The following is a 20570-nucleotide window of genomic DNA, read 5'->3' as shown; positions in this document are numbered from 1 at the left end:
GGCTGTTTATTCACTTTTTTCTCTTAAGCAATTGACCCTGTACATTGTCACCGTGATACAGAGCCTATTTTTAATGTCCTTTTTCTTTCTTTTTATATAAAGCTTTTTTTTAAGACCTGTTGGAGTTTTTTCTTTAGTGGGGACTCCAGGGAATTGAGTCTGCAGCTCACCAGGGAATTGGTGGGAGGAAGAAGTCAGGGGGAAAATCTCTTTGTGTTAGAGTTACTAAGCCTGACTTTGCATACCCTCTGGGTGAGGGGGGAGAGATTAGATCTCTCGGTACTTATGTTTCCAGGACTGGAAGCAGGGAATCTCCTAGGGTCGTCCAGGGAGGGGAGCCTGGGAGGAAGTAACAAGGAAATAAGGGGAGAGGGTTATTTCCCTTTGTTGTAGGACTCAAGGCATCTGAGTCTGGGGGTCCCCCAGGGAAGGTTTTGGGGAGACCACAGTGAGCTAGGCACTGTATAATTCCTGGCTGGTGGCAGCTTTACCAGTTCCAAGCTGGTAACTAAGCTTGGAGGTTTTCACGCTAACACCCATATTTTGGACGTTAAGGTCCAGATCTGGGAAAAAATGTTATGACAACCCCCTCAGCTACAAGTGAGTTCCTCCACCCATCATGTGACGTACAACTGTCCTCTCCTCTCTTATCAGCTTTTTAAGCTAATATGAATGGTTCAAGGTCCTTTTTTCAAGTGCAGAATGTTAGAAAAAATAAGTAGAAATAAGAAACTGAGAACCTATAACCTTGTATACAGTAGTAGTTGGGAGAATCTCTCACCATGCCTTAGCATTGGTGGTACTGACAGTGGAATGATAATAAAAAAAAGCGTTCAGGTGTTTTACCTCTGTGTCACCTAGAACTACTCCAAACAAGGAGATTTAAACAAAAATGCCTGAGCCCAGTCTATACTAGTGCTCCCAGTTTTGATAACCTAAATGGAGCTTCAACAGTGGTAGACCAATGCTAGAATAGATGCAGCCTCTGAGTACTCCAGGGCATCATGAAAGGGCTGCCTTCTGCTACCCTTTTGGTCTGCTTAAAGCAACTATATTGAACAGAATTATACAACTATTCCCTCTGGAACAATGAGGAGTTGGCCACTGGAAAGTACCCTGCTGCAAAGAACAACTTGTTACCACTCATTATCTTGATTTGTTGCAGAGGAATAGGGGACTTTCACATATTTTTACATTTGAGTGGATATTTGTAGTACTGTATAGCAAGGGAACAACCCAAGCATTTGGAAGTCAAGTGAGCTTTCTTTTACTCACCCATTTCACTAGTAAACCTGACCCACTAAATACATATCATAGCAGCAGCTGAGGTGCTAATCAGGCACTTGGAACTGAGTTGTGAGTCCCAGCCCATGCTCTCATCAAGCTAGTGTGCTGAAAGTAGTAGCATAGCTATGGTAGTATGGGCAGTGGCAAGCAGAGGCAGGGGCTATCTGCCCCAACTACATTCTCAGGTGCGGTTTTGTACTCACAAGCTAGCCCATGCCGCTGCTCCTTGTGCTACCCCACTACATCGCTAGTTTTAGCGCACGAGCTGGATGAGAGCTGGCATAAGTATGTCTAAGCAAGCCAGGAATCACTGTCCTAGCGCCAAGTGTAAATGTAACCACAGTTTGACTTCCGCATCCTGGTGTGGAAATATCATTTTGAACTAGACAAAGTAAGTGGCAGGGCATAGCTATACTGCCTGAAGAGCTACTTAGAAGAGAATTGTGACTCTCCATCATGCTTCTCCTAGTTCTCTTCCTAGTTCTAAAGGGGGCAGCAAGCCGATATTGGTCTACACTGCTGCAGAGGAGAAGATTATTTCCCCTTGCAAGACAAGTTAACTGCACTGGTGAACATATTTGTCTGGGGAGGGAAAGAAAGGGACTGGGAGAGAAGAGTCTTGGATCCACCCATTCACTCCCCCTTATTTGCCCATTCCCCATTCACCCATAGTTGCTGGTACTAGAGGTGGGGAAGCACCCCTGACTTGAAGTATCTTGCATCATATATGGGGTTTAACCCTTTGGTTCAATGGCTTTCAGCATCCCCACTATACAAATTGTTCCAGCAGCCTTGTATTTGTAATGCTGACAGACCCTGGTCACTGATGGGTGGGATTGAACCTGGGACCTCTGGAGCTTAGTGCATGAGCCTCTACTGCATGAGCTAAAAGCCAACTAGCTCTTAGCTAAGGATGTATAGCAGGCTCATTTTTATCTATCTCTCTCTTTAACTGGTCTCAGTGTCACTCAATGGGCCAGAACACCACACCCAGAAGGTGTGTGGGTTATATACTTCCCCGAGCTGAGGAAGCGCATTCCGAGCTTCAGAGACTTCCCAGTTGAAATCCTAGATGAGCCCCCACTTGTAACGCCGACAGACCCCAGTGGCAATGTGGTTGGTTGGTCCCACTGAAGTTAGTTGGTTGGCTGTATTGCAGTATGACCTGGAGGCACCTATAAGGAAACATGGTTCGCATTGATCTAGGTGCAGGGCACACATAATGAAAAGACTTCATCTGTCCCAAACAGTTTAGAGTCTAAATATGAGGAGATGACATTGCATTGGCTTCCTAATGTTTGGATTTCAGTGGCCTGAGCCCAGCCTCCTCCTGTTCATATTAATGGATGGATGGATGGATGGACTTCTCAGCACTGATCTCTTCCCAAACAACAAGACCTCCCTCCCACCGTTTGGAGTGTGAGCCTGGTCTCACGTTAACAAGAACTAGACAAGCTCTAAACAAGGGTTTTCCTGGATATGTGGAGTGTGGAGAACTGTAACTTTAAGAAGTTAATATTATGTAATTCAGAGACTGTTGGAACTGAGACACTGAATGAAGCAGATTTGTCAAGCATTTTTGTCTCTGATTACTGAATGCCCAAAGGTACCAGGATGAAAGAGAAATTAAGAAAATAGCCTGAGTGGAAGAACAGAGAAGTTAAAATCTGCACCAGAGCTGATGCTCTCCAGAAATGTGGAAGGCAACTGGTGGGAGTTCAAACAGTAATTCATTCTCTATCTGCCAGCAATGAGTGCCAGTAGAAAGGAAGACAGTCAGAAGGTAGCATTATTTTTATACTGGCTTGTTCTGAAACTCTAGTTACTAGTTTTGAGTTAACTCAGGCACAGAAGTCTAACTATGAAATGGTAGTACAGAAATTTGAATATTGCCCTCCGTATAAAAATGAAACCTGTGAAAGTTATGTTTTTAATCAGAGGGCACAAAAGGAAGGTGAAATTATTGGAGACTTTGCTTCTTCAGTCTCACTCTTGCAATTATGAGGAACTGAGTCCCTAATGAGAAACCAGATTGTGATTGGAATCTGGGCCCCACATCTGAGAGAGAGATTACTGGAAGCCCTTTACAAAGCATTTAGAATTTGCCAAGCAATGGAAATCACCCAATCCAAAATGAAGCTTATGGAAGGTGGACTGTGCTCTAACAACGTAGATGTTTCTCTGACCAAATGACTATGCATTGCTAGTATGAATGACAATGGATAATAACTGGGCCAGGGAAAGAGAGTCAGAATGACTCTATTGCCTTGAATGTAGAAGACTCAAGTCTCTACTCATTTACAAAAAAAGTGGAACAGCTTCAACAGAAGCGATAGAGAGAGGCCCACACCAGACTATCCCACAGCCTATGACACTCTCCTGTAATGTAGGAGATGCAAGGTCAAATTCTTTCTCCATCTCAGGCAGAGGGAGGAATTGACCATGGTTCTCCTAGCACATCGAAGGAAAGTCACCTAACCACTGGACTAAAGAATATAGGAAAGCTGCTACCTCCTCTTTTGCCTCACTCCACTCCACATATTGTCAATCTAGTTCTCCTCTGCTTTTGTCAATGCTCAAAATCAACATAAAATTTTTTGTTTTGACCCAACCCAAATGTTTTGCTTCAACCTAACTGAAAATGTTCTCAAATTTTCCGTTTGCTGAAAACTTACTTTCATTCTGGGTGAAACTGAAAATGATTTTTTTCCCCTAATTTCAATTGATTAGGATTGTCAAGTTCCCAGCTCCTCCTACCAATTCAAGAGGGAGCCTCTAGTATTAGATGGGATTCTGTTTAAAGACACCAGGATGATGTTCTCTAAGGTGTTAGAGAAAAATATGTTAAAAGATACATGAGGGTCATTTAGGGAGTTGAAAAATGTAAGAGAAAGGCTAGAGACATTGTATGGTAACCTCAAATGAACAATGACATTGAGAAAACTGTCAAGGTTTGTCCCCAAAACACAGGCCAAATCAAACAGAAGAGCCCACGTTGGTGCACAGGAAAAATGGGTCCCCTGGAATATTAGAGTAACTTATTTGTTTATGTAGACTGGAAAATAATATGTACATATTCTAGACTATTATTCTTTCTTCCCTGATACATCTTTTCTAGAAGATAGTACAGCTGAACAGGTGATTCTGCATATCAAATCTATTTTAGCTAGTCATGACATAGCAATGTATGACAATGGGTCACCGTTTAGTGGGTATAACTTCTAGCACTTGGCAGTGAAGTTTAGGTTTATATATGTAATCTCTAGACCTCCTTATCCCCAATCCAACAGGTTAGTGAAAAACTGTCAAAATAATAAACCATTTACTGCAAAAGGCTAAGTATCAGACATTGATTCACATTTAGCACTTTTAAATTACATGATGGCACCAGTAATGTGTGGGTTGTCTCCTGCTGCTTTATTTAACAGAAAACAGCACAAGAGTGCCTGTAATGTTGGAAACTGATGTCTGAAGAACTGGGATTTTCAAAAGTATAAATACCAGACAAAACCAAAAATAAACTCCAATCTGATTGGGGTCCCGATAGCAGTAACCATCTGAAGAAAATGAGACAGTTTGCATTTGTGATGGAAATCAATGGCACAAGCATCAGTGGTGTTTCAAGAAGTTGCCCTGTGGTCTTATAACACTGTTGCCCCACACAGACGCATACTGAAGAGTAACAGGTACCCCCTTCTCCAGCTTCCAGAAAGGAGGGAGAATAAGCAGCACTGAGCCTTCACTTTTGCCTGAATAGTTCTCAGAAAAGGACCAACCACAACAGCTTAAGACAGATGAGTTCTAGGACATGGAACCATCAGAACAAATTGACTTACTGCCTCCTGACAACATTGTATTGATATCTCAAGGGAGATATAGGGAAACAGTACAAGGTAGTTCATCAAATACCATTAGTAAATGTAATTAGTAGGGTGGCTATAAATATTAGAAGTTCTGTATTTATATAATTGTTGATTGTTCACAGTTGTTAAATTTGGCTGGGAAAGGAAGTTGTGGGGACTGTACCTTTTAAGATATTTAACACAGAGGCAATTGAAGCTGAGACACTGAATGAAGCATATCTCTGTCCAGCAGCTTGTCTCTGAGTGATTGCTAAACACCACACAGAGAACCAAGACGCAGATCGTGAGTGAGATGGATGATGGTACATATGTCTTAATTCACATAGGGCCAACCTAGGGCCCCTTCTAGCTGACACGTCAGAGGCTGAATAGACAGACAATTGCTAATGCTTTTCATTTTTGTCTATCGCAAAGTGACTGAATTTTGACAAACACAGAAATTCAAATATATGCACTACTAGATATCCATATTATGTAAATTGAACTTCCTACTGCTCATCCATCTGCCACAATCCTTACTAATGCTGCTGACTCTTGGCTGTAGGCTACCTATATTTATTCATCTTTTTCATCACCCACCTCCCAGTTCGTTTTTTTTTAATTTGACTTGTCCTGCTGCACTTTCTAACTTCTATCCCCTTTCTAACAGCTAGTTAAAATAATTATTTCAGTGGCACTACTCACGTGAATAAGTGCTACTCAGTGTGAGCAAGGGTTGCATAACTGAGTCTCACGTCTAGTCAAATATCTATTCCCTTCTCCTCAGGTCTGGCAAGAGAATTTTGTTTAATATGTCTGCATTCAGAGCTGGGGACATAAATCCTAGATGAAGTAGATATACTCACATTAGCTGTGACCTAGCTAGTATGCTAAAAACAGCACGTAGCCAAGGTAGCTAGAGTGACAGCAAAGGCCAAAGCTAATAGACAATTACCTCAAGGTCACTAGCCACTTGCACCACTGAAGCTACATTCTATTTTTAGCTATGGCTGGGGCCAGGGCCGGCTCTAGGTTTTTTGCCACCCCAAGCAAAGAAAAAACCCTCTGAAAGCACAACTGCCACAGCAAAAAACAAACAAAAAAACAAAACAAAAAAACTTCCGAGAGCGCAACTGCCGAAGCAAGTCCCACCCCTGGAATTGTGCTGCCCAAGCACGTGCTTTGTTTGCTGGTGCCTAGAGCCGCTCCTGCCTGTGGCTACACTCTATTCCTAGCACCAAATGTAAACAGACCCTCATCTGATAGCAAGGATCTATTAATGTATCTCTACATGAGAGAAAGTTAAATTGCTTATTGTTTTGTTTTTTTTTAATTAGTGTTGCATTTAATTTTGCTGCCGTGAGAGGCATAAGTTTCATGTATCTGACTTCTGGTTAACTGCAGATGGTCACGTGCAGCAGATGGTCACGTGTTCAGAGATAGTGCTGTTCAGTCTTTACCTAGAAAAAACAGATCTGTGGAAAAAGCTGTTTGTTTGAGTGTTTAAGAACTTCCTTATTCTTTGTCTGAAATGGCTGCTAGCTGCAGGGTAATGTGGTTTTACTATGTAATAGAAAGATGAGCTTTGTGTGAAATTACTTTTAACACTATGTCAGTTTTTGATGTTAAGGTCAAAATGTGTCTAAGTTACTTTAAGTAACTGAGCTTATTGTAATTCCAGTCTGTCACATTCTGTTGGTGCAGATGTGACATTGTACTGTGTAACTTATTTAATTATAGAATTATATGTTTCCTGAATGTTTGTCTTTATATTGTAGCAGTCATGCTGTGAATATTATATTTAGAATTTTTCTGTTACTTATACTTCTGTAACTTACTTGAATTTAATGCAGTATTTTGAAAACCCTGTTAGGATGATGTAAATTTAGAAAGCAAATTGTTTGGCTTGCATTTTTAGGGACTGGTCTTGCAAACTGTACTCATATGAATAAGAATTTCTAACTTGCCCAAGAGCTGCAATATCAGACCCTTGCACTTAACTGTTTTTTTTAAAGGCTGCAGTTCTGTAGTTCAGTAGCATTACTACAGGTGGGAAAGGACTATTGGTGCATTCAGCTGGTGGCTTTTAACCCTTGAGACTACGGGACTCTCTTAAACATTTGACTCTCTTAAATATTTATTTGGCCAGCAGCCTGGAAAATGTCAAAGTTCTATGGGCTAAACTACCTTTGGCTACCTGGTGAACTGCTATTGGAGGGCAGAAAGTAGAACAAATGTTCTTCATTTGATAACCTCTGTTAAAAGGTTAGGGTGTTAAAAGGTTAGCTTTAAGTAAAGATTCATGTTATGCCTTGTCAGCACGGTGTTAGGCGGAAAGTACCATGAGTAATCAGCTCTCAACACTTTAGGAAAATATTGGGGGACAGTTGAATAAAGAAGGTATGATGATACAATTGTATAGGCAGAGAATAGAACTATAAAATAGTATAAAATTGATCTAAAAATAATCAAATTATAGTGCTTATAATTAAACCTAAAGGTCCTTTCCCTGTAAGTTTGATAGGATGGTTTATTTCCTTCGAGATTTTTTTTTCAGTTAGTAAACTATGTATAAACGGCAAAAGATAAATATCCACACTGCTGTTAGTGGCATTTGTGTTTGTTTTATAGCTTTAAAATGGGAAGTGTAAGGATAAAACTGATATTTGTGCTGAAAGACTGTATAATGACTGTTTTTCAGCTTGCTTAATTTTGGCTGCATCTGTTCTATTCGAAAATAGGAGACTGCCAATAGCCACTAGTGAGTCTTTTTCATCAAATCTCTGTATGTGTGTGAGTGGGGAGGGGTAACATACAAGGAGGAGAATGATATGAATTAAGAGAAGAAAGAGAACAAAAGAACTAGGGCCAGATACGGAAGCATGGGCAAGGGTGGCAGTAAAAAGGGGAAATGGTAAGAGGTGTGGGGAAACAGACAGCAGAGTCCACAGGGGAGAAAGAAGAGAAACAGAAGATACTTTGGAAAATACAGGTAGAAACATTGAAAGAAACTGAGTCCCACTTAGGGTTATCACCTTTGAAATGCAAAAAAAAAAAAAAAAAAAATGCAGAAGACAAGCCTGCTGTAACCCCAACCACAAAGCAACTCTGCACACCTCCCCCCTCACAACAGCCCACTTATAATATCTAGAGGGATAACATGTAAAGATAAGATTGATGACATCATTGATAACAAAAGGGGTTTTGTTTCAGCAGCAAATTTTGCCAGCCAGTCTTTGCAGGCTGTTTCATTTTCGCTTGTTGTCATTGAATGGGCAGTTTCTGATGTAAGCTGTTTTTTTTCAGGGGTGTAGTAGGATCACTCGCATTGTTGCCCTGATCTTCCATGATTTAATATACCTTGCATGTCTCCTCACTCTGGCGTGACTCAAACGCTCTCTCACACATGCGTGGTGCATGTGAGTGTTGGTGGGCAGACAACTGCTGTATTTTCAACAGTTTTGATCTATTATTGCTTAACCTGTGGAAGTAGGAACACTGCAGCATCTTTAACTGGACACAGAAACTTTTAATATTAGATATCCCTGTGTATTGTGAGAATATTGCAAATCTTTAGATTCTCTTAAAAAAAAAACCCAGCAGATTAAATTATTGTTCTGTCCACTGGCAAATCCATAAAAAAACTGACCATGTCAGTCAAATACCAGCCAGTCAGTAATCCTAGTTCCATATCACTTCTTTTCAGTTATAGAGAAGAAATGCTGTCTCTAGAAAGCCAAATAGGCATCAGAAAGTTATAGGGGAAAAAGCAGAGGAGGAAATCACATCATCTCAACTAAATTTAAAACAAAATGAGCCGTGTTCTGACCATTTTTGTTTCAGTTAGTGAAAACTTGCCCCATTTTGACAAAATTCTGAAGTGAATTCATCATGGTGAGATTTGCATTAATGAGTCTCTGAATTTCAACTGGAGAGGAATACAGCACATATTTTTTTCAGTTAGCTGTCAATAATTGGGTAAAACAGTGTTTACAAAAGAAATATTATTTTCTGGGCATATAGGATATAACAAATTAATGTTAAGAAGTGTATGAAATAATTGCATGGCTTTGTCAGCAGCAATTAGGATGCTCAATTATGCCGGTCATAAAGGCTGCACAGGCTTTCATGGTTTAGCATCCAGCAAGCCTAACTCCTATTCCAAAGACAAAAATGTTTAGTCATTCTGGTCTCAGAACTGGGTTTCTGGGATTTCATTCCTCAATAGGATTTTGATTGATTTTATTTTGGTAGTTTTATCTTATTTCATAATGTTTATGTCACATCACGTACCTCCAAACAGTTATTCATTCATAGCTTCTAGATATTTGTGGGTTTTTTTTTAATTTGCTGTCAAAACTTGATATAAATAAGAATCTTAATAAGTAGAAGTCATTGATCAGGTATACCAAAATGCAGCAATGACAGGGAACCAAGGACCTTATCCAAACTCTACTGGACTTAATAGAAGGACCCACTTTTATTTCTGTGGGCTTTGGATCATGCCTCAAACGAGGGTTGGGAGTAATAATATTTGCTTGTTAGGCAAAGGTCATCTGGAGTACCGTGGTCATTAATTCAGGGTGATAATTATTGAGCATATATAGGCCTTATTAAAAAATGTCTAAGGGTAAGATTCTGTATTGTGCCTCTGAGAGGGGCAGAACAGACCTCTCAGCCTAGAAGAAAAGAGGTAGGTGGGGTGTAAGGTGACTTTAAATCACCTTAGGCCTAGAGAGAAGGCCCTTGGTGTAATTTAGGCCCCAGACTGCCTAAGTTACAGCTGCCTCCTAGGGCTTCCCTATGGGACTCAGTGCTGTCTGAGACTTTCTTCTGCATTTTAAGTGAAAGTTACTGGAACATAGATTCTGAACTAATGGTTGAGGCAACAATTTTTGGAATTCAAAATCTGGAACATAGAAGTCACCTCTGGCATGTGGTATTTTTGGAGAAGAGCAGAGTTGTCAATGCCAGTGATGCCCAACATTATCAACTAAGCTAGCTGGGTTTTCTGGACTCTTAGGAGCTTTAGCAAATTTGAGGAAAAATCATCATTTTTATAAAGGTTACTAAATCAAATTTAACTGGTCAATGTCAAGTGGCTCCAGAGGTTGAACCCTGTTCTGATCCTCTGAAGGACTCCAGGAAGAGTTATTGGGGGAGGCAAAACCTGGTTATAATTAGAGCTGGGCAAGTAACTGATTTTCTTTCTTTTTTGGTTCACTGGCATTTCCAAAATAATAATAATAATGATAAAAAAAATTGAGGTTGAACTGAAAAACCTTTGGCCAATCAAAAATAGTTAGTTCTGGATAGAACAACACGTTTGCAGTAAACCATTTTTTGGGGAGGTCTTTTGTTTTTGAAAGGGCACAAAAGGTGGGACAGGAAGGAAAGGGAAAAGGTGGTGGTGGTAATGTGATAAAGCCCTCTGGTTAGGGATCTCACCTGTGGTATGGGAGACCCTCATTCAATTCTCCTGTGCTGGAGTGGGGATTCAAATTTTTACATCTGAGGTAAGCACCCTTACCACAAGGCTGTGGGGAGCAGGGTCTCTCAACATTTGCTGTCAAAGCTGTTCAACGTTGTGCACAAAAATATTCATGGGAGTAGATGCTTGAACTTGGGTCTCCCCTCTCCCAGGTGAAAGTCACATCTAGCAGCCTACAGATTCAATCTTATGTTCTTTCTCAGGTCCAGTGAACATTCAAGTATTTTATGCAAAGTGGAACAGCTTCAACAAGAGAGATGGAGAGTGACCTACCCCAGAGTAGCCAGCATCTTAGCAGCTGGGATGCTTATCTGGGAGGAAGGAGAACTAGGTTGAAATCTCTGCTTCAGAGTAGGGATTCTAAGCTGGGTCTCCACAGCCTTAGGTGAGGGCCCTATCCACTGGGCTAAAGGCTATAAACTGGGCACCAGCACCCCAACCACCCCTTCTTGCCAGTATGTGAATCTTACCCTCCTCTCCCAGCCCACACTATTTGCTGACTTTATATCTGATTCATGGATACTTCTGAGTCAACCAAATCTGCAATTGTTGGCAAATAAATTATTGGTCTATAATTTTTTGCCTAGATCTAATTATAACTAATAAGAGGTGTTATCAAAGGTGGAATCTTTAGTCTTGGCCCTGCAGTATCACAGTACTTGACAGAAGGCCAAAGTTTCCCTTCAACAGCTGACCATTGAAGGGTAAGGAGCTTGGTCATACCAGCAACATTTAGACTTGTCACAGTCAAGCATACAGTCAAGCATACATAACTTCCTATTCCACTAGCGTTTGGGTCCATTTATGCTAATCAGCTAAGCTGAGTCACTAGAAACAAAACATCACCAACCGTTTTTCCAGCTGCTTCAAATAGCCACCCTGAAGGTTTGAGAAACTGTAAGATGTGAGAATTTTAAAGTTAAATATCAACTTTTTCTTTTTTTGTTTCTTTTCTCTCTTTTTATCAGATGAACTGTGTGTCTGCTGGTTGAGAGAGTGAGTGAGCCTGTGTGTGTGTGTGTGTGTGTGTGTGTGTGTGTGTGTGTGTGTGTGTGTGTGTGTGTGTGTGTGTGTGTGTGTAGAGACAATAAGTAATTGAATTCTATGTAATTCAAACAAGACCAGTACATAAAACTAGTCTCCCATGTGCACCAGCCTTAAACTATGTAGAAACTGCTGTCCATGTTATCATGCTCTTTCTAACCTATTTAAGTATGTATCTACAATAGGACAGTCTCTGGGCCAGATAGTGTGAGGATGATTCTGTTGCCCAGTACTTAGGGCATCTGCTTGGAAGATGGGAAATCTTGGGTCCAGTCCCCCTGCTCCAAACACTTTCATTATTTATCCACAGTGGAACAGCTTCAACAGGAGAAATTGAGGAACCAACTCTTCTGAGAGGAGGGAGACCCCTGTTCAAATCCTTCCCCCTGCCCTCCACCTGAGCAAAGAATCAGGGATTGAGCCTCTGCCTCCCACATCCCAGGCAAGTGCACTAGCTACTAGACTAGCAGTTATATTACTACCTTATTCTCTAGCCAGATTTTGAATGGGACCTGAGCCAGTAGGCAGCCTCTTAGCACAGCTACCAGATTGGGCCCCACAAACAGCCTAGATGGCCAAAAACCTATCTTACCCAGCTTGTGAAATGTTCTGGTACTTAGGCATTGTGACACCTAAAGTAAGGCAATAGAGTGTATGCCCAGAGTAGAAACACAGGTGCCTAGGGAATTTTTACCCTAAAAACTTAGGCACCAAGTGAGTTTAGGTGCCTACAGTATTCAGCAGCAGTTTTATGGATCACAGTGAAACCAAAACTGGGACTTATTATTATTAAACCCCAGTATTAGGCATTTGAGTGCTTTCATGGATCCCACCTCTAGCATCTACATGGTGCACTGTGACTATAAGATCTTATCTGTACTGATTTTGCGTCTGGCTGAGTTTCTGTCTCTCTCTATCACTGTAGAATTTGTAGTTTCATGGAACAATGAAGCTAGATCAATAAAACGAGGAATTTGCAGGAGGTTATTTGGCCATATTACTCTATAGTGAAATAATTTTTACCAGAGGTATATGTCGGTAAGAAGAGTGGAAGACTATAGGCCCCGTTCTCAATTGCACCAGAGTTCTGCTTGGTACAGCTGGAGGGGGTGGGGAAAAGTGGCTTTAAACCAGTTTTCTTTCCCTAATTCTTAGAGCTGAGCTGATCTAGTGTGTAATCTATAGCAGCCTTTCCTTTGGGGCCGTTAAAGGGAATGACATAGAATGCATTCTAGCAGCGTGGAGCTTTCTTTAAACTGGACCAATCCCCAAATAGCTTATTAAGTCAGTTTTTCCAAGTGCTCCTTGGGCTGCAGAACATAGTAGGGGCTCAGTAAGACCTGGACAATAAAATATTCTTTGACAAAAAAGATGTTAGGCTAAATTTTCAAATAAGCCTGTGAAAATGTATCAAAAATGTATTAAGGGTACTTTTTTATGCTCCAAACACTTAACCTATGGGTGTCTCTGTTTTTCATGTGAATACTAGTGGGATTACAGATGTTGCATTTGTGGTTTGCATACTCTGGAAAATATGGCCTGTCATGTTAACTGCTTGGCCTGTGTTTTCCCCTCTCTTTCTCACAGCAGAGAAAGTATAATGTTAAACATAAACTGGTATGTGGTCTAGTAAGAATGAAATATTATTTCAAATCCTGTTCTAGAAAACACACTTCCAATCATGCCTTTGTGTGCCATCAGTGTTTCTTTTTTCTTTCTCTCCCTTTCATTATTTATTTATTTATTTCAGTAAGTGAAAAAGCTGAAAGAGTTTGAAGATTGCACAGACTGGAAAACAACTTCACATGTAGCTACACACCTGCTCTCTTTCAGACACAGATTGCAGAAACAATAAAATAATAATGCTGCCCCTGGCTCTGAGTTCTGCAAATGTGAAGGACACTATAGAACTTGTTACCGGTATCAGTGCAGCAGTAGAACTTAGAAAGCTGTTGATATAATTTAAAGAGGAAACAGCACTGTATCTGGGGGAAAGATGCCTTTGGGGCTACAGCAATATGTTGTCTTGTAAATGCTTGAATTGATCAATTGTAGTTTGCCATCCCATTCAAATATTTCACTTTATAAAAGCTTGGAATCAAATAAATCTTTGGTATAAATTGAAGTTGCATTAGTGGGCTCTTGTCTGCTCCTAGAGAATATGTATCCTGTAGAATTTAAACTGTGATGTTTTTCATTTTAAGGTGAAATTAAATGACTTGAAAATGGATTCATCTTCTCATGGGTTCCCAGTGACCATTTTAGAACAAATTGCCGCACAGCTAGGATGCAGTCCAGCAGATCAGAAACTTGCTTTGCACTTAGATGAAGAAGATGAGCTGAAACACCTCCGTGAATGTTTCCATATTCCAAAAGTCAAGGATTTACCTCCAAGTGAGAATTATACTTATATTGGGGAGTTGTGCATCTTCTGCATATGTTTTTTCATAAATCTTTGGAAATTATTGTCACCTATAAGATAATGGAGCAATTGCAGACATATCTGAGCACAGTACGTCTTCAGTGTTGCTAAATCAATCCATCAGTTTATTCTGGCACAGAATACTTAACGCTCTCATTCCCATCCTGAATTAAATGTGAAAATACAGTACTTACATAATGCTTATGCTATCAGTCCGCTTCTTTGAACAATATAGTGACTGATTGAAAATTATAGGTAAAAGAATTTTTATCTGATGGATTGAAACTGCAGTGTCTCTAAGAACTTACAGCTCTGAGCGACTGTTTCTTCAGTACAACATAGTTTAGTGTTATGTATTTTGTTACAATTATTGCGTGGTAATGGCAGACAGTATATATGTTATGTTAGAGTATATAATATTGTTAGGACTCAAGAGGAAATTAATACGGGATCCTAAGGGAAATATACAGGGCTATCTCTTAGGAAAAAAGATTGATGTGGGCAAGTAATTCAGTATAAACCATTTATTTGAACAATTGCTCCTCTTGTTCTGTTCATGAATTGTCTGCAAATAGAGCAAGACTTTCCCAAATATAGTCATTTGAAATGAATAACTATTCTATGAATAGTGTCTATTGTCTATGTTATTCAAATATCTATGAATAACTTTTTGATATGTAGATTGCTTGTAAACAACTAGTTGGGAGCACTACAAATTTAAACTGTTTTCATTGGATAAAGTCACAACGTATTTTTGTTCCAATGATTGGATGAATGTAAGTGTTAGAATCAGGTTTCTTGTGTGAAAATCCATAATTATATACTGAAAAGTCTCTTTTTATCAATGTTTTTACAATATTCAATTAATATTCCCTGTTTCATCAATCAATCCTGCCAGCAAACACATCAATAGATATTCATAGGAGGCAAAGATGTGATGCTAAAAAAGAAAGGATGCTAATACTTAAATTCAAGTGAATAATTGAAGATAAAATAACTTTAATTTTTTTGCATTATTTTCTCACTGCTATGAAGGGACTCTGAATTACAGACAGACATGTCTAGCATTTGAATGTCAGGCCTGGGACCAGCACAGCAGAAATGAGTGACAAACTTATAGCTAAAGGGCAAACAAAAACACTGGTAGAATTTTAATAATGTGTGTATCATCTTGACCAATGTATGTAGGGCAATGATGATACCTTTACTCATGACAGTAACCACAAGTAATCCCATGTAAATCATTGAACTGCTGTAATAGTAAATTACTATTCAGGATGAATAATGTTATTGAAATATGGCTCTTATTTTAAAACACAGTTCAGAAAAAAAATCCCTACATCATCCGAACTTTCCCGAAGTGGTTACAGTAGAACCATCGTTACAGAAATGAATCTCTCTTACAGGAGACTTCCTATTCACATTACAAAACTTAGGAATGATAATCTGGACATATCCAATTGCTTCATATTGACAGATGAATAATTGGAGGCTATTACCTGTTTTTTGTTAAGTGCCAGTAATAGGCTGAGCGGTGCACAAGTCAAAACACAGACAGTCCCTGCCTTGAACAGTTTACAATTTAAACAAGAGCAGACAGAATGTACTGGGAAGCTCAGAGAAGGGTGTAAGAAAGATATATGAGTTTTATGATTATTTATTATTATTCATTCTGTTCATATGTGCACCATGGATCTAGCATCTGGATACAGGCACAAGAATAAGTGAATAATATTATTTGTGCATGCAGTAATAGTAGTTTTGTAACAAAGCCTTTCAAATGAGGAATATTGTAAATGCTGTTATCCATAGGGCATATGTTGGAAGGTTGTTGTTTTTTTTTTTAAATAGTGAATGTTTTAAATGGTGAATGTTTACAATATGGTTTCTAATGAGAGGATTAGTATAAAATATCTTGGCTGGCCTAAACTAGCACATTATATTCAGTTGCAAGGGCTGGTGAGCAAGTTTCTTGTTTCACTAAGGACACTTGATGCTACTAGGTTAATTAATAATTCAGTTAATTTATCTCTTTTTTCCCACCTCCAACCACTGTTGTCCACAAAGGATCCTTCAGTTAGTAGTGACTGTCAACACAGACCCTCCACCCCTATGCAGCCGATACCAATGCCTTGCTCAATAGCGGAGTGCTGTCTGAAAGGATATGTTGGTATTGAAATTCTATAAAGAGAGACTGAAATAATCACCTTTGCAGCACACCTACTATCATCTAAGTTTTGGTTTAGGAAACCAAATCTGTTTCAGATTTCTCATGAGCAAGGCTAAGCACAAAGTACACACCGGTTCAAATCAGTATAATTCTAGAGGCGTCAAGGAGAGCACGCTGTTTCCTTGCATGGTAAATCTATGTAGCAAACTTGTTCCTTCCTGCTGTTACAAGCTACCAGGAGACATTTAATAAATAATTCAAGAAAATTTCAAAGCTGATACCTAGTAGATCTATAACTAGCTTCTTTCTGCAAAATGTGTCCATTATGAAATAAATAAAGAATTCTGTTTACCTTCAGTGTAACAACACATAGAAAGAAATATTTGCCCACAAAACTGCTACCAAATAATCTACTGCATGTTCCTCTGCAAGTGCAGGTACAGGTGGCACATCAGAAAACACAGGGGAATATAGGGTAAAGGTCAGTCTCTGAACTGTTTGTTAGGTAGAGATCCATAGTAGAAGACAGAGGGAATTCCATGAATCTCTGGACAAATGTGTGGAAGTATCTCTGCTTTCCTACTCCTTCCTGCTCCTTCTAAATACTGGTAACATGATTTGCTTGTTTCCATACTGTCATTAGATTCCCTAGCAAAGCTGCACTGTGTGACCCCTCTGATGAGTCACAGACCATGGACGGATGTCCAGTCTAGTTCTCTATATGTGCAGGTGGGAACTGATCCTTCCTGTCATTGAAGTCAATAGGAACTTTGTCACTGACTTCAATGGAAGTAGGATTGAGCCCACATCATGGATATTTTACTCTAACAGTATGGTGCATGGTTGTTTGTGGTCCATCTGCTCTGAAAAGGAGTTTGCACAGAGGGGTTTCTGGCACATGCACATTTGGGGGGTTCTTCTGAATACCTGCTTTCTTCTCTGCTCCTATTTTGGGCTGATTACCTTATTTCTTTCTTTATTTCCCCCATGATGCATAGGAAAGAGGCAAATGGGTATGGACCTCTCTCTCTCTCTCATTGTCTCTGTCCCAAGTATCTCTAGGGCACCTATCAGCTTAATATTTCAGCAACTTGGAGTCCAAGAAAGTATCTCTTTCTATACACATAACTATAAAGAGATTTCTATATTCTGTTTTCTCTACTTTAACACACCTGTAATATTATTGTTTCTTCCTCCCCACCCCACCCCCAACTCCATTCACCATGGTATCTAGGCCCCAAGTCTGTTATATGTTTCATTGGTAGCACATCAATGTACAAGGCAGTAAAAGTTTTAGCAGTGTTCAGAACCCATTGTTCTCACACATCCTGAGTCCTCTATCTTTTTTTAAAAACTGTCATGAAATACAGCTCCTGTCCTGAAGAACAGCAGGGGTAAAAAAATATTTACATTATATAGATATACTATAATGACTGATCTTTCATGACATTTATCTTCACACATGAGCGGATCCTAGATAACTCGCTCCTGAAGATAAATGTCATTACAGATATTAGCCATCAAGTATTCCTTATATATTTACATAAAACATTACAATGAGGTTTTAACATAGTCTTGAAAGAGGGAGATGAGAATATCCATGGGAGACAGGTATAATATTATGTACTCTAAAAAGTGTCAAATATATAATGATAGTTTAACTTTATCATAATGTAAATTGTAATAACTGTTTACACTATATAAATCAAGTGAAAACCTGCCAACAGACTAATTCTATGTCACATTGTTCTGAGAGTTTGGCAAGCATATGGATGAGGGTTCAGTAGAACAAATGGAGTGAGATGACAGCGGAAAAGATGGATAAATATTCAGGCTTCTAAGCACTTCTTTGCATAGTCTCCATTATACTTGCTTTGTTGGGATGCCCTCAGCTTGAAACTGCTGAACTATAATTTCTTAAAGAAAATGTTGAAAGTTAACGGTAAACCTCCTAATCTCTTCTTTGACCATGTATAGCATTCTACAACAAGGCATAGAACTATATAATGTACCAGCATAGCCAGTAGCTCCTTCTTGGCTAATGAGAAAATTATATATTTCCCCTTCATTTAGACTGATCATCACTGAAAGACCACTTGCTTTTGGTCTTGGATTAAAGGTGACCGTAAATCATTAGAAACACATTTCTAAATTATATGTAGAGCAATGTTATACTTCTGTGTGTAAAAGGATATATGTTATTAAATCTTATCTGTTGGAATCATTCAAGTAAGTGTGGAAAACAGTTACTATATCATATCTAATTAATTTGAATATAAATCGTATCTATTTCTTTTTACAGTGTACATATTGTTATATATTCAGCCTTTATAAGGGCACATGTTTTAACTGCAGTTGTCTTTTTATTACTACTATGCTCCAGCGCTTAGCAACATTCCTTCAGTATTTTGGAACACTGCAATACAGGCCCATGCCTATCCCTTAAAGCCCCTCCAGAAATAATTTGAGGGCCAATGATGTGAAGAAAAGGAGGTGCAGAACAGCTACATAGAGAGCTAAGTAGTAGCGTAAGCTAATAAAATGAAGAACCCTATGAATGAAAGGGGAATAGTATTCACTGGTGCAATGTCATGGTTTTACAATATGCTAGTCAGAGAAGCTGTGAAATAATTAATATGGTGCTGAAAAATAAGCATAATTTGGACAGCCGCTATAGAGCAATGTGGCATTAAAGATGTCAGGGAAGGGGAAATGATCAGCATTTTGTAAGAGAAAAAAGGCCCAGGCCCAGGCCCAGGCCCAAGCCCTATCTGCAGTTGATAACCGAAAAAAGAGAATCCACAGGATAACAGATGTAAAGGTAGAACAATGTGCGAAGGAGGTAGGGCCAGCTTTCTGCATCAGTAGCCAGTGGGCATTTATGTCTGAAGAGAGGACTGCAGTACAGAGGAGCAGTTTAGCTTTTAATTCATTACCTGTTTTAATGCTTGATTGGAATTTAAGGCTTACTAATGAGATTTACAGCTCTAAATTCTGAATAAGATTCTTTTCTCTAGTCTCAGTGAGACTATTATTGTCTTTCTGGATAACAAAGGAACAGTTAATAGAACCAATTTAGAAGTGTGAATAATATTTACACCACTCTATCGTTCATGTTAAAAAGAATGTGCGTGGAAAAACAGGCACAGAACATCTGTTAAACAGATTAGATTAAAATTGCTGTCTGATTTATGCTTTTTAAAAGACTTTTAAGGTTTAATTAAGAAGTTACCAAAGTTGTCTTTACTTCTGACAAATGTACTATTGGTTCAGTTCAATGAAGTATTGCAAAACCAAACAAGAGAGATTTTCTAGTCATTTAATCTATTTTTCTATAGCCCTAAAATCAAATCACTGCACAAAGAAATGTAACCTCAATGTTTGTTTCTAGAATGTATTTTAATACATTTATTTGATCTTTCCATTGATCAGGAAATTGGTGCTCTTTGGGGTGAAAGGGGATGATACAACTGTCTGAATAATGGTACAGTTATAACTGAGCTGTTTTATTTTTTCCCCTCCCAGCTGACTCAACTTTAGTGAATGAAAATGAAAGCTGCATATACTTTGCTGGGAATTCTCTTGGACTTCAGCCAAAAAAAGTGAAAGCTTACCTGGATGAAGAGTTGGATATGTGGGCTAGAAGGTATGTAATTAAAGAATATGTAAAACATTAACCATCATTGCTTCAGGGGGCAACCTTTTATTTTAGCTGGAGAACTAACCTGAAAACTTTTTATTAGGAGACTATTATGTTCAAATCATTCCCAAGACAAGGGTAAAACATATTCAGTGTCTTCCTAGCAAAACTTAAATCTTTAAAAGGTGAGCTGGAAAACAGGCAAAGAGAAACTTCCAGAAGAGATAATTTTAGCTTAGGTTTCATTGGCTAAGACAGAGGGAGGCTCCCAATTGGCTCACCTGGAACATCTTCAGACTACAGACTTTAACTTGCTCCATTCATGATTTAGTTGTGCTTACATAGAGAGCACACATGCTCATATAATTACTGCTACTTGCCAATATACATGGTACAATGTCAGTTCCCATGATGTTCTTATTAGTATTCCTCATTGCTCATCATTCATCCCAGCAATCCTTAAAATAGGCAAACTCCCATTTAGATGGCCCTCAGCGCAGGCAGTATGGCTGCCAGTGTTGGCTGTTCCCCAGCTGTTCCAATACCATGCCTGAAAATTTGTTCTGTATGGGAGGAAAAAACTTTCTGTCCATAGCAGAGTCTGAGCAAGCAGCTGAACATGGATTAGAACTAGCACCACAGAATGGACCTGGCATAAGAAAAGATGGAGAAAT

General features: G+C 39.2%; 1 protein-coding gene across 13 annotated transcripts in view; it reads left to right on the top strand.

The window, feature by feature from the left end:
- Positions 1-6583: 6583 nt before the first annotated feature.
- Positions 6584-20570, top strand: part of KYNU (kynureninase) — an 81522-nt gene continuing 67535 nt past the window's right edge. For 12 of the 13 annotated variants that reach the window (XR_007776475.1, XM_050969287.1, XM_050969289.1 and 9 more), the window contains exons 1-3: positions 6584-6678; positions 13869-14058; positions 19782-19902. Coding sequence is in view for 12 of the 13 variants with exons in the window: in XM_050969287.1 (XP_050825244.1) it covers positions 6661-6678; positions 13869-14058; positions 19782-19902 (329 nt within the window). In the remaining variant the exon portion in view is untranslated. Of the gene's footprint in view, positions 6679-11974; positions 12107-13868; positions 14059-19781; positions 19903-20570 lie in introns of all 13 variants that reach the window. The other variant, XM_050969286.1, reaches the window with a different exon arrangement.

This window comes from Gopherus flavomarginatus, chromosome 10 (assembly GCF_025201925.1).
Source record: "Gopherus flavomarginatus isolate rGopFla2 chromosome 10, rGopFla2.mat.asm, whole genome shotgun sequence".
Lineage (NCBI taxonomy): Eukaryota > Metazoa > Chordata > Testudines > Testudinidae > Gopherus > Gopherus flavomarginatus.
This window is presented reverse-complemented; position numbering and strand designations above follow the sequence as displayed.